The 14,785-nt window shown below is 40.9% G+C and overlaps 1 protein-coding gene across 1 annotated transcript; it reads left to right on the top strand.

Moving 5' to 3' along the window:
• Positions 1 to 372: 372 nt before the first annotated feature.
• On the top strand, positions 373 to 14,785 carry CHMP4C (charged multivesicular body protein 4C). The gene is made up of 5 exons (XM_018078962.1): positions 373 to 568; positions 7,306 to 7,483; positions 8,741 to 8,855; positions 12,207 to 12,315; positions 14,488 to 14,785. Exons 1-5 carry the CDS (start codon positions 373 to 375, stop codon positions 14,550 to 14,552), a joined length of 663 nt encoding a protein of 220 aa, XP_017934451.1. The 3' UTR covers positions 14,553 to 14,785.

The raw sequence follows: 14,785 nt of genomic DNA, 5'->3' as shown, positions 1-14,785 counted from the left end.
AGGGAAGTTTGACCAGATGACCCACTGTGGTCCCTTCTAACCTTACCATTCCGTGATTCTGTGACACAGGGAAAAAATGGACAAACTCGGCAGCCGCCTCCGCCAGCAGGGGCACCGCCCGCACCGGCCCGGTCCCTACGGGCTGCCCCGCGGAAGCTCCCCGCTCCTCCTGCCCTTGCCCGAAGGTGCAGGGCAGCGGCAGCTCTGCCCTCCCCGGGGCCGCCCCGGGGACGCCCCGCCGCCAGGTGCGTGCCGCCAGCCCTTGGGCTCGGGAAGTGCCGTCACGGCTTGAGCAGCCAGGGAAGGTTTCTTGCGGCCGGGCCGGGCCGGCTGGACCTTTCCGTCGGCGGTCGCCGAACCGGGATCGCCGCCATGAGCAAGATCTCCAGGTTTTTCAAGGGGGGCGGCTCGGCCGCCTCCAAGGGCCGCGGAGGGCCTTCGCCGCAGGAGGCTCTTGCCCGGCTGCGGGAGACAGAGGAGATGCTCAGCAAGAAGCAGGAGTACCTGGAGACGCGGATCGAGCGGGAGCTGGCGGTCGCCCGGCAGCACGGCACCAAGAACAGGCGAGGTGAGTGCGGGCCGGACCCCTCCGCCCCCGCCGGGCTTGCGAGGCTTTAAATCCCAGGGCTGGAGCGCCTCTGGGTCCTGCGGTCTGTTCGGAACGAGGGACTCGGGTCTCGCCGAGGCTGTGGCAGGGCCGGGGCGGCTGACTCCGCAGGTGTGCACTGTGAGTCGGTGTGGGCTCCCAGCAAGTATCAACACACGCGAGGCGGGATGGTCTTTGGCATCTGTTAGTGTTTAGTGTACTGTGGATTCATTATGGTGGGATGGTAATAGGATGCTTTATTCCTCGCTCATTTACTGTCTGTGGCTCCCAATGCGATACACGTGCTTTGCACCACAGTGGATGCATGTGTCGGCTGGATACCTGGAACGCAAAATACTGCTGCTCAGTGTGAGGAGGGGATCGCAGCTTGGAGATTGAGTATTGGTTGGGCAGATGGAAAAGGAGCTGAAGGATGTGAGGATCTCCTGTATTCATGAATAAGTGCATATTATCCCCACTGGTGGCAACTGAGGAACAAAGTGATTCAGTGATTTGCCTCAAATCATGTAGGATGTACATGATACAACCAAAAAATGAATGATAGTTTAGAGCATTAGTGACTACTGGTCTGGGCTGCTGTTAGCTGCAAAAGAGAGATAGTAAGGGGTAATAAGGTCTGGCTCCTGCATGTACAGATGTTCTCATCTCTGGGAAGCAAATCATGGTAGTCAGTGTCTTGGGGATATAAAGGGCTTTGAGAAACAGATTAATTACTTCCTGAAGTCAAGTAGAGGCCTGTTTGTCTCCTCTGAGATGTATTTTTCTTTAAATGCTTTGAAACAGAAGAAAAATTAGAATTAAAGATTTCTGATGTAATGACAAGGTAGCTTTTTGTCTGCTCTTTCTGTTATTTAATAATTTAAAAAATAATGCCATGTAACTTAGAACTTGTGAGGAGCTGCATGTTAGAAGTGTTTTGGTTAGCCCTATAATGTATTTGTAACACTTTAGCATTTAACAAGTATTAGCAAAAGGCCATTTAACTTAACTAACTTTTAGTAAAGGATTTAAAATCATGGGCCAAGATGGGACAGGTTTGAAGGTACAGTCAGAGGGAGTAAAGCCAGTTGAGCAGCACATCTAAGCCAGGTACTCTGCAGCATGGGAGCTGTCAGGGTTGTCACAGTCCCACGCTTTTCTACTCCCCTGGCTTCAGCTGGAGTGTCTCTGTGCTGTTGCAGTGAGCTAGTTCAGGAAGGTGATCCAACTGGAAACTAATTTGCTATGGGACAAAGTGATTGGGTTGCTCCTGAGGCTGAGTTCATTGTGCAAAAACCCAAGCTGGAGATCTGATGCAAGAAAACAGGCTGGTCTTTTGACTGTAGAAATTCCTGGTTAAATCCAGGTGTTTGTTGGCCTTGTGCTTCAGGCATGCAGTGTTTGATATCTGAAACTTTTCTTCCAAATCATTTTTTGCACTTCTGTACTCAATATGCAATTCCCCTGGTTTTTAATCTATGAAATTGTTCATGGAGTGATGCTGCAAAGTGGATTGTTGAGCTGATCATAGTTAAAAATAACTCCCTTTTATCTTGTCAATTGCTCAGGCACCAACAGTTGAGGACAGTAAAGAGGCAGGAGTAGGGCATGATGTGCAGTTTGGCACTGCAAAAAGTGCCAAACTTTGCATGGATGCAAAAAGTGGTTCTAAAGCCAAAATGAGATAGTGTAAGTACAGTCAGAGGAGAAACGAGATAAACTAAGCTTGCTGTGCCAAAGTGCTTGAATTTAGCGGGATAATGAGTGAACTGAAATCTCCAATAATATGTCTTCATTTGATATGTCAATTGCTTTACAGTTTAATTGCTGTTGATTTACATATAACAGCATAATACATACGGTGTATTGTACTGTATAGTTCAGAGAAAATCTGTTCTAACCAGCGTCTGTGTGTATGTAACATTATGTAAACATACACACAAATGAGAGAATGAAGGTTTTAATCTACATTGCCTTGTTAATGTTTCAGAGGGACTTCACAGGTAATTTTTAATATGGGTGTGATTTTTTTCTTAATTTTTAATTTTAATTTTGGTTTTAATTTTTCTTAATTGCATCTGTGGAGAAGCTTGTGGACACTAAAATGGGACTGTTCGAGACTGGAGTAAGATTTCTATCTAGAGATAGAAAATGTATCAAATTAGCATGATCTCATTTGATTTTTAGGTGAGTCTGAGTCAGTAATACTAACACAAGAGAGAGCAGATTCAAGCACCAGCAATTTCTCATATGAGTTCATATGACTCTTGGATGGGTTCATGTGACATCAGTAGGCTTTACTTGATGTAAAAGCTGTAACGCGTTAGCTATGCAAATAGATGTGAAACATCACTTAAATACTTCTGGCTTCTCCTTTATGAAGTGAGTATCTCCACAGTTCCTGTACCTAGTCTGAAATTGGCTATTAAATACATTTCCAGCATTCCCCATTAGTATCTTATTGTGGCTAGACAGCTTCAGGGTTTTTGAAACAACAGTGTTTGTTGGAATTTGTCCTGCAGAGGTTACTTGATGATAAGGAGTATTTTTTTTCACAGTTAACACTGCCTTTTAATCTCTTCCCATTTCACTCACACTTTTTGTGAGTGTTTTGTTTTGTTTTGTTTTTTATCTCTTGCTGTACTTTTTGGGGTGTCTCAGTTTCAGCCAGTACACAGCTGCCAACTCCATCGATGAACTGGCCTTTCTTCTCCATTATTTTGAAGGTCATACAGGAAAAATTAAAGGACAGAAAGTTATAATGGATATTTGAAAACTCTATTTAAAAGGAAACGTATTTTCTGAAGTGCACTAGTAACTGTGAAAATAACGTACATATGGATGTGTGTTGTTTCAGCCTAAAGTCTTTCACAGATACTAAAAAGAAAAAACAAAATCTAAATGAAAGGAATAAAGTTAAGAGAAGCCATCCAGAATAGAATTAAATTTCAACTGTAAAGAACCACATAGTACTACTGAGGACAAAACCTTTGAAGAAAACTGAAGTAGCAAGGAGGGGTTTACAGGTAGATGCTGTGTGTTATGTTCGTGTGTTATGTTCGTGCAGTGCTTATGTAGCCCTGTAGCATTCCTTTTCAATGACGTGGTTGTAACCAGGAGGCCACTGAAACCAAACAAGTTGTGTGTTATGGACAGGACAGTCATGCCTGTGGAAGGGTGAGGGACAGACTGGGAATGAGGGATTCTGGCAGGGAGGTAAGAGGAAGCCCTTAAGTTGTGTCTTTGTTCTGCAAGTTGCAGCAACTGTTCTCTGATCTTCATGATCATGTTTCAAGTGTCTTGCCATGAACTGGAATACTTATAACTAGTTCAGTACATTATTGCTCTTGAATTCAGTTGTAACTGTGTGTGGCTTCCTCCACAAGGCTTTAAGGATTATGCATACTGGTACTGAACTTAATTAGGGTCCTATGATTTTTATGGTCTCAGCAGCATTGCCTTTGGTTGTCCGTGGTGTAAGGGAGATCAGAAGTTGCAATCCATTGATCCCTTGCAGGACTGAAGTGGAGGTTTGTGAGCTATATCCAAGAATGAGATCCAGCACTTTCACAATGATGTTACGTCTTCTGAAGAAACACTCGTTTCCTTCTCCCTGGGAATTTTAAGGATTACTAGACAATCCATTTATTTCTACTTCAGAAGATGAGATTATTGGTGCTTCCTGTACTCATGAGTGTTGGTGATGGGCTTGACAGGTGAAGGCATTGTTACCATTGTGCTCTTTTCGTTGTGATCTGTCATGAAACCATGAGAAGGGTACCACAACTCTTCCTATTTCACTACTTTCCTTTTGAAACCTGGATACTCAGTGTGGCCAGGATTACTATTGCCCAGCTGGTTATTTTTTCTTCTTTAATAAAGTATCAGCATACTAGTGATATTGGAAAAGTGCTCTTCTGTATGTTAATAATAGTAGTTCATTCAGGTGCATACTTAAACTGACATAATAGTCTTCTGTTGTTCCAGGCACTTATCTTGACTATAAAATAGAAGCTCACATTAAAAGCAGTTTTTCCTAATCTATGAGCTGTATCCTGCTTGCTAGACTCAGAAGTACAGGAAATGTGCTAAAGCCCAGCCAACGGTTAACCATTATGAAATGCAGGAGTTGAATCAGCTTCTTTGGAGCACAACTGAAAAAGTATATGATACTGCTTTTTTTTTTTTTCTTTTTTTTCCTGGAGAAGACCTCCACCTCTTCCTGCTTCAATTGCTATTAATTACACTTGTTTCCTCAGACTCTGCTCCTGCTAGACCTATCCTCCCTGGGCTGTCTTCCTTTTTGAGATCTTTGGAATGGCCGGCACCATTTTTCAGTGCCATTCTTAGATCTTCATCGAAGTAAGTTTGCGTTCTGTGCTCATTTCATTCGTTTTTGAGAGATATGTTCTTCTGCAGTTTGGTAATTTTAATCCTGTAAGAGTTGCACAGAAAGTTTAAAATGCTTGTAATGTGCAGTAGAAAAGCACTAAAAGTTCACGATACTCTGTAACAAACACAGAAAAATAGATTTCAAATAACAAGGAAATACTCATAAGTGGTCTAGGAACTATTATAACAAACCACTGTGCAATAAAGGGCATTCATTTAATACAAATCAGGAAAATCATATAGTGTGATGTGGGCAATTATTATGCCTTGGTTGATAATGAAGAAGGACGAATTAATTTCCTCTGAAGTGATTTATTCTGTAAGTTACTGGTAAAACTAAAGAGAAAGAAGATAATATGTTGCACTACAATAATGAGGAAAAGATGTTTATGAATAGGTGAAGTCAAGGACTTTAGCTTCTCCTGTGGTTTCTTAATTCGGGTGTGGTTTAATTAAATGATCTTCAGGATTTTAAAAACAACTGCTTTGTGTGTCACTGCGGAAATCCATTTTCTCTCTGAGTGGCCAATAAAAACAGCACCATTGCAGAGTCCCATTTCTGAATAATGCTGGCTGGAAATACTGCCCTGTGGTAGATGCTTATTCCAATTGAAGCCTTTCTGCATCAGCTGGTTAGTGCTCCTCTGTCCACAGGGCTTTAGGGTCCTCTCTGGCACAGCTCGTGTTAGGTACAGTTTCAGACTTTTATATTTGTCTGTAATCTCTAGCTTCCTAGGAAGAATCCAGGATCAAATTTGATTCGAGGAAAGCTAAGGAAGGAAATGGCTAGTGTGCTAACACTACCAATAATAAGCATAAATAAATAGGAAAGTAATAAGTAGGTAAAGATTGTTTGGGATTAAGTAAAAATGATTTATTTTGGAATTGCCAGTGAGAATTTTACAATTCTCACATTTGCCATTTGCAAGACATCATCTGGTGTTCAGGCATCTTCTGTGGAATATGCATGATCTTTGGACCATCCCCCAAAACCTGGGAAAACCTTGAACTTGAATACTGTGATTAATGTGTTATGATTGCGGTTTGCTGTCCTGAAACATCTTATTGCATGTTCTAGAATCTTAGCCTGTGTGAATGCCTGTCCTTGCACAGCTCCTAGTGTGCAGTTCTGACCATGTCGATTCAAGCATTTGTCAACTAAGCACTAATTTTTCTAGTGTGGTGTTACACATCAAAAATCTGTGCCCCCTCTTTGGAGAGATCCTAACTTCATTTGAAAAGTTGTGTACCCCAGTGTCAAGGTTCAGTATTATTGTACATGAGCAATTATTTGAAAGGATGGCAACAATAGTTGCTGCTGTTGATTGAGTCTGAGGGGCTGCACGGCTGTTGCTTGCAGGCTCTGAACCTGATTAAAAATTAAATGTAGAAGACAAGGGGAGGAATATGGGTGTAAATAGCATTGAAAAAAACAATGGATTAACTCAGTCTCCTGGTTTTGTTTGGTGGTTTTTTTGCCTGGCACATCTGTAGTTTGCAAGGGACAGTGGTCAGGAAATGCTTGTGGCGAGATTGTGTGTGTTCCACACCCTGAGGCCAAGAGAAAGTCCCAAGTTCTGGTAATGATTTACTCTGAGCAAAGTATGCTGCTCATAACTTAGCAAATATAAAAGACCAATCTCGATAATTTACAAAGATACTGGGGTGTAGCTGAGTTTGACTGTGCCTTTGTCTACAAAGTTCTATATGTTTTTAAATTCTAAGGTTTAAAGATCATCTTCCTAAGTGATTGTAAGAAATAGATGCAGCTGAAAGCCAGAGAAATGTGTCCTCCTTTGATCCAACCCACCTGCTTTGTCGGGCCATTTGGGCTTTCCATTGCACTTCACAGTTACTGCTGTTGAGACAAAGTTTAGAAAGCAGCATTGCTGGAGGTGTGGTTATCATGATAGATCTTCTTATGCTGTCTTCTTTAGTTTTTGCTTATGTTTTGCAGCTTCTTCTTTTCTCCTTTCCTGTGTTTTCTCCTTTCTCACTCTTCTCTCATGTTTTTCTCTTTCTTCCCCATTTTCTCTACTCTGCCTGTGTGCACAGGATGGAGTTCAAGATCTCCCGCAGTGGAGGAAGAAGCTGCTCTTCCCTGTGGTTCTAAAAGGAGTTAATCTAAAAGAGGCTTCCCAGCATGTTCATGCAACAGCATGTTGGTGATAAACAGGCTGCTGATGTGGTGTGGTCAAAGTTTGTCTCCCTGCTAGTAAGGTAGGAGGGTGAGAATTATAAATTCTGGAGGTCAGCTTGGTGCTGAACTACTTGGCCTTGCATTTGCTATGAAAACACACAGTGCACTTTGCCTCTTCCTATTCCAGCTGCCTTGCAAGCACTGAAGAGGAAAAAGAGATATGAGAAACAGTTGAGCCAAATTGATGGGACGCTTTCGACCATTGAGTTCCAGAGAGAGGCATTGGAAAATTCCCACACGAACACAGAAGTACTCAAGAATATGGGTTATGCTGCACAAGCTATGAAAAAAGTACATGAAAATATGTAAGTGCTTTCTAATAGCTTTCAAGTTGAGCTTATTGACCACTTTCAAACTATTCCATCACTGCAGACTGTTGTATCAAGTTAGACAGTTTTTACTTCATTTTTGGTTCAGGCATCTAATGTAAGGAATGCTTATTGGTGCTGCAGTGTTATGTTTGGCAAAAAAATATCTTTTCTTAACATCGAGTCTAAAAGGAAGTTCACTTAACTAGTGAGATCTGTGTGTTACCTGGGTTTTTTTTGTCTATCTTGGCAGTGGAGACTGGCCTCTGCCCTCGGTTTGTCCAGAAGAAAATTTAGTTATAGAAACTAAGTGAACTCTTTTCCTCAGAATCCATAAGCTAGATTGTGGGATTCGAAGTACTAGTTAGACCCGAATAAAATTATGACATGGGCAAAAAAAATTACTCTCTTTTTTTTCTTTTATTATGTCCTATGTTGTTTCAAGGGGTGTTTTCCTGCCTGAATAAACAGAGTTAAAGCAAACAGGAACTGAAACAATAATGAAGTTAACAATAAGGGGAAATCTTTAAATGGGGTACAGTTCTCTTAAGTTGCCCTCGGTTCTGGTGAAAACTTAACATCAAGAAAGATCCGTGTAATCATAGAATAGATTGGGTTAGAAGTGACCTTTAAAGGTCATCTTGTCCAAACACCCTGCAGTGGACAGGGACATCCTCCACTAGATCATGTTGCTCAGAGTCTGTCCAGCCTGACTTAGAATGTTTCCAGGGATGGAGCATCCACCACCTCTCTGGGCAACCTGTGCCAGTGTTTCACCACCCTCTTTGTAAAACACTTCTTCCTTGTGTCAAGTCTAAATTGACCCTCTTTTAGTTTAAAGCCATTACCCTCTGGCCTATTGCAACAGGCCCTGCAAAAATGTTTATCACTATCTTTCTTACAAGCTCCCTTTTAAGTACTGAATGGCCCATAAAGATACTGACCTTGGGGGATCTGCCCGGAGGTGTGACTGTTGCCTGGCAGAGGCCTGAGAAGCCCCGAGGGGGAGAGAGAGACACTCTGCTGCAGTTTAACTTTTGTTATAATCCAAAAGTGGAAGAAGTTGGATTGGCCAAAGCACACAGAAGCTTTTAGTGTAGGTGTTAAGGTCTGGGTGAGGAAATTATTCCCTGTGAGTTCTGCTGTTTATACAGCCATGGGCATAAAAAGAAAATAGAGTCTGTTCCAGTGAGTCTCTTCTGTAGGATTTGGATGATATATCTCTAAAAATATGTTTCCATGTTATCTTTCCAGGGACTTGAACAAAATTGATGATTTGATGCAAGATATCACTGAACAGCAAGATGTTGCCCAGGAAATTTCAGATGCTATCTCAAACCGAGCTGCCTTTGGTGATGAATTTGATGAGGTTAGTACTTCAGGCCTGTGAGTTTTAGTTGTTAGATGACTCCACAGTTATTTGGTTATTGGTTGTGACTCCACAGTTATTGGTTGTGCAGTGGTTTGTTTCTTAAAAGGTGTGGATGTGAAATTCCTTGGTTCTATCTAGGACAAGTGTATAATTTTTATGTAAATATTAAATACGTTAATATATAAAATATATACTAAAATATATATGTAAAATATAAAAACTACTTTTATTTATATATAAATTTTAAGAAAAGCATTTTTAACTACACTCCTGTACTTGTTTTTCTCATTTGAACCATGGAAGGAGGAGATCACTAAAACATGTAATTTGTACTACTCTAAGTGGACACTGAAACATATAATTTTTTTGTGGTCCAAATAGACATCCGTTTGACTAAGTGCAGTTCCTGCGCCGTGAACAGGCTGCTGTTCACAATTCTGAATATTTGGACCATTTTTTAAAGGTCATTTTTGGTGCTGGGACATGCAGGTCCTTTCCTTTTTTTTCCAGATTTTCTACAGAAGTAGATGCATTACATAGATGTAATACCCGTTGGAGGCAATAAGGTTTCTTCCTTGAGCTCTTTCTTCTGAAATGCCCACAAGGCATTTAGGACCTTCTGAAAATTTGTTGCAGTAACTTTCATCCAGTGCTCCTGGACTTGGTTTTGTGTATCTAAGCATGTTATTACTTATTTCTGATCCAGCCATGGCTGAGGACTCAAGGGTCAAGGGTACTCAAAATTCTTGTGATCTGTGAAATGCAGAGCTGGGAATCGGGTTCAGTATCACAACAGTTTGGTTTTGGTTTTCAATTTTGTTGATTTGGGATCATCAGGGATCATTTGAAGAATGTCCTGAATAATCAGACAACTCACTCTATCCTGAACTAATTTGTCCCTGTATACCCAAATGGACAACAAAGAAAAATATGTGTGATATCATACATATTCGCTTGACTAGGAGGAAGGGGAGGTTTCATTCAATTGGTATAATTTGTTGAAAATAGGAATAATTCTTTGTATTTTGTTCCCATTATCTGCTTTCCTGTTTTTCCACTTCAAATGTAAATAGACTTTCCAAGAAACACGTGCATTACTGGCACAAGGAATGGGATTTGGCCTGTATAAACTGGGCTTCAAACAATTGAAAAACATAGTGCCATCCCAAGCAGCTGTACAGTGTCTTACTTTTCATCAGTGCTTAACTTTTGGGGGCCTAGCCTTAGTAAGCATGTTTTAGATTGATCTGAAAGTTCCAAAGAGGTACTAGTCTAAGTTGATGTGCATGGTTCCTGTTCTGGGACATAAGCCACTGGCACATGGGACATCTTTGTACCAGCACCCGCTTTTGCATAGGAGCCTATACTTATAGCACTTGGGCAGTAAGTGGAAAATCTGGTTTGCAGGCCACTGCAGCTTGAGAGTGCTAGAATCAATGACTTAGTTGCTCAGTTATGAGGTGATTTGTGTTGGAGGATGATATTTAATTTTATTTTTTTCAAGGACGTTTTGACCACACACTTGGATGCATTTTCTCTTCACTCATGTGTCTTGGGTGTAAGGAGATCATGGAAGCGTGTGATTTCTCCTGCTCCAGACAGGCACAGAAACATAAGGGTTCTTTCTCCCTGGGTTGACACAGTGTTTGTCATGAAGAATGCAAAAAAGCTCTGTCCTGCCTGAGTAGAATGCTCTCTGGGAGGGGTGATCCTTGCTTGGAGTCCTGTTTCTGATAATCAAATGTGAAATACACACCATCCAGGCACAAAGCCTGGAAACTGCAAGTTCACGTAGTATCTTCCCTCTGCTCTTGCAGAGGCCTAGGTTCAAGAGGAGAAAGGGGATTTGTTGTAGCTCCACAGCCTACTTGTAGAACAGTTTTTGAGTTGTGGGAAATTAGTAGCTAAGTCTGTTCCCAAGAGTGAATAGAACTTAAAATTAGAGTCTCCACTTTGAGAGCAAATGTTCTAGCCTTCACATTATTATGTTAAAGGTGTAGGCTCATGATCATAGTTTCGTTCACATCTTTTTTAAAGAATGCTTGTCATGACTGACACTTCCTCTTAATTGTTTTCTTGTTCAGTGGAGGTTGGAAAGGACTGATTTGGCATGGAAGGGGGTTAGATGACCATCTAGAATTTTTCAGAAATACCTGTTACTATTGACTTCACAACAGCTTGGACACTAACTTTTTAAGAAGCTTGTATGCACAGCACTGACTGGGGCATTTAAAGTACAAGCAGATTTGCACTTCAGCTAAATGCTTAAGTAAAACAGGGGGCTCCAACTTGCACATTTCCTTGAGAGATCAGCTGGGAATTGAACATCATCAGGTGTAGACCTGATGCTGAAATTTTTAGGTCATATCCAAGGATTTGCACTGTAAACTAGGGCAGGTAGGCAAACTGCAGCCATTTTTTGGCCGTAAATTATAAAACCATGAGAAAGTAAATCTAGGTAGGAAGGCCAGTGATGGCTATGTAACTATCATTTAACTTCTGCATTGGTGATAAACAAAGTATAAATGTGTAGGCAAAGCCTATTTCACTACCTTGTAGCTCTTTGCTACACAGACACATTTTCCTCAGCCACTTTTGCCCATTGTTTCTTTTTAAACCATTTTATCAATGTGGCAAAGGTCCATTTCTCTACAAATAATGTTAACATTTAGCTTCCTTTCTTTAGGAACCTCCAACCAAGGAGTAGGTTCTTTGCTTTTTTAAGTGAACAGCTTTTTTATTTTTAGCATTATCCAAGTGGATTAGATCATCTGTCCAAATCAGCTTCTGCAGCTGAAACCCCAAGAGTGTTGTGTGCTTCAAGAGTGAATAGCAGGACCCAGAGGACAGTTCTGATTCCAATGCTGTTTTGAAATTATATATAATCCTGGACTTGTGTTATAAGGCTGAAGCATAATGTTTAATGACAGTCTACCTTATAACCAAAGCTGTTTGCTTTTTAAAATGGGAGAAATAGCATCTTAAAATTAGAATCCATTGAAGAGTACAGTGTCTAGATTTGGAACAAACCTAAGGAGAGCAGAGAAGCTTTTTCCCCACTGTGTTTGCCTTTTTTACAAGTACTGTACTGCTGTCAGTTTTGTTTCTAATTTTGTTCTTTGTCCTGTTTCTAACTTCCATGATCCTTCTTTCAGTGTTCAATTGAGGTTTATCGTTATTGCCCATATTTAGTAAAAATTATACTTTTAATATGCTGAGTTTTGATATGTGTTTTCAGGTGTAAATTGTTTCTTCAGTAGTGCTTTGCTTCATGTTATTTAAATGTGCCCTTGCCTCCAATCCCTGTCAGTACAATGAATTTGTAAGTAATGTTTTCCTTGAATTTAGGATGAGTTGATGGCAGAGTTAGAAGAACTGGAGCAAGAAGAACTGAACAAGGGAATGAGAGATGTCAGGTTGCCAAGTGTTCCGTCCACATCGCTGCCTTCTCGCCCTGGTAAACTGCCTGCTTGGCATTTTACATTTCTCATTATTAAATCATGCTGTGAGAAAGAGGAGAGGAAAAGAGAGTTTCAGATATGTATTTAACTCTGTTTTAACTTTTTAAGTGTTATAAATTCCTTTTCTTACCTTTGTATCTGTTTAACAGAAAAAGCAGAGTGTAAATCTGTTTTTCTCTATGAAAGCATTTAGGGTTAAATTCTCTGTAGATTTGGGGAGACAAACTCAAGGAACTTGACCTTGCAGATATGCTGATGAATCTCCAACTTAAATGTAGTGAGATTATTGAGGAATGGGAAGACTTTTTTTTTTTTGCAATTAAATCCTTAGTCTCTTTTAATTAGTCTGACCTAGATTCAAAATGTTAGCGTCACAAGGATCCAGCTTTGTGGGGTAGTGGTTTGATATTTGCCACTGGTGTTTTAATTAGAAATGAAGGAGGCAGCAGGAAGCACACATTTAAAGAAATATTTTCATTCCTTTGCTTGCTTTCTACTGAACAGGCTTATTTCTGTAGTCTTAAGCTGTAGTCTTATTTTTCTGTAGTTCTACCTTGTTCATTTTGAATTAAGCCAGAGTCAGACAACCTTTACTCCACCTTTCACCATATCCCTGTTGTCCTCTATCAGCTGAAAGATTTGCTGTGTACTGAGGCTAGTAAAAGAATATAAATATTTCATGGTAAGGGCAGCACACACGTGACACAGGTTGTTTATGGTGTGTTCTGCTGCAGAACAGGTTACCTAGACCAGGCTGACTCATAGACTATTACATGTATTTTGGCAGATGGCATTTAAATCCTGAGATGTAGTTTCAAACATTCAGACTGAGATTGTGGCCTCATCTACAGAAGTCAACTGCAGAACAGCTAGTTAAAAAAAAAATTAAAAAATTTAGAAAAGCAGTGCAAATTGCACTCTGGTCAATTATAGCTTGTTCATGCATTGTCTTCCAGCTATGGCAGTTGACATTTTTATTAAATCCAGGCTATCTCCATGTACTTCTCACTATTTTAATTTTCTACTTCATCTGTCTGTATGGTTACTTCAGGCAAAATTAGCTGGTTACAGTTATATAGTTTAAGGCCTTGCAAAACTGGCTTATGTTTTCTGAAACTCAGTGCTTACAAAAGCACAAGCAAAATCAGTACAGCTAATCGATCTATAATGCTTCTAATTAGAGATGCATGTTACCCTCCTGATCTTGAAGATGGGGAAACTGAATGGAGCAAGGCACAGTGACCTTCCCCAGTCACACAGTGAGCCAGTGGCATTTGCAGAATAGGGACAGGACCTGTGGTCTCCTGCATCCTTTTCCTGAAGGTGGTAGCTGCAGTCCCACCCCCCCATCCCCCAGCACGGTTGCTCCTGGCCCTGTGGCTGCTGCAGGCAGGAGCCAGCTGGCTGCTGTAAGCTTGCACAGGTGGGTGATGCACCCAGGAACAGTGTTCCACTGGCATTGGGAGAGGTGCCAATCCTGACACACACAACCCACACACAGATGGAGACAGCCTGAGATTGAACCTGGGCTGTAGGGCATCTAGTTTGTAGGTCAGCAGATGAAGACTACTTGGGCAAGGTTTTAGTTTGGTGAATGCAGATGTGTGATAGGACATTTGGGCGCAAAGGGAGAAAGTCTGTGTGGGAGCTGATACAGAGCTGGGGATTGCTGATGCTGTGAACACAGTAGTTAACTGATGTCACCTGAGCATAGCAAGTTCAGGAATTTCTTTGTCCCTTTTAATAAATGACACTTCCCTTTAAAATGGGATGAGTTCATCTGGAGACTGGACTTGCATAAGCAGAACCTTTCAGTTTATGTCACTTGTGCCTGTTTACATGGTGGTGAGAGAACTGGCAGCATTCTTTGTGGGCATTTTCTGTCTGTGACAGCTTTTAGAGATTAAATGTATTTTCTGCAGGAGTCTTTCAGTAGGAATTACATCAGACCTGTATTTTTAACCTCAGGGTTATGTGTGAGATAATGGTAAGGCAAAATAGTCACATCTCTCATGAGCTTCATTCCTGTATTAGCCATGTTCAACTTGCTACTCAGTAAATTGATCTGAGATCTTCAAACTGAAAAGCACTATGCAAGTCCTCATGCTAACAGATAAAATGGTTCTGACTGTTACATTAGTTGATGATTATTGTCTCTTTCTTTGCAGCATCAACCAGAAGGAGAGCAGAGGATGAAGATGAAATGAAGAAGTTAGCTGCCTGGGCTTCATAAGAGCATGGTCTTTTTATAACACTGTGCATTATAGTGCACGTGTAAAGAGCTGCAATGCTGTTTTATGACCTTACTGATTTAGTGTGGTTGCACTTCATACAGGCTGTTACTGCCATATTACAAAACTAGTTCAAAAAGCAGCAAACAAAAATTGCAATAGTTTCTAAAACCTCCAAGCGTCAATTTTTTTTCAGCAGCCGTCAGAGATTTGTTTTGTTATTAGTAAGAGTTTT

Source organism: Manacus vitellinus, unplaced genomic scaffold (genome assembly GCF_001715985.3).
Source record: "Manacus vitellinus isolate BGI_N305 unplaced genomic scaffold, ASM171598v3 scaffold_1_pilon, whole genome shotgun sequence".
Lineage (NCBI taxonomy): Eukaryota > Metazoa > Chordata > Aves > Passeriformes > Pipridae > Manacus > Manacus vitellinus.
This window is presented reverse-complemented; position numbering and strand designations above follow the sequence as displayed.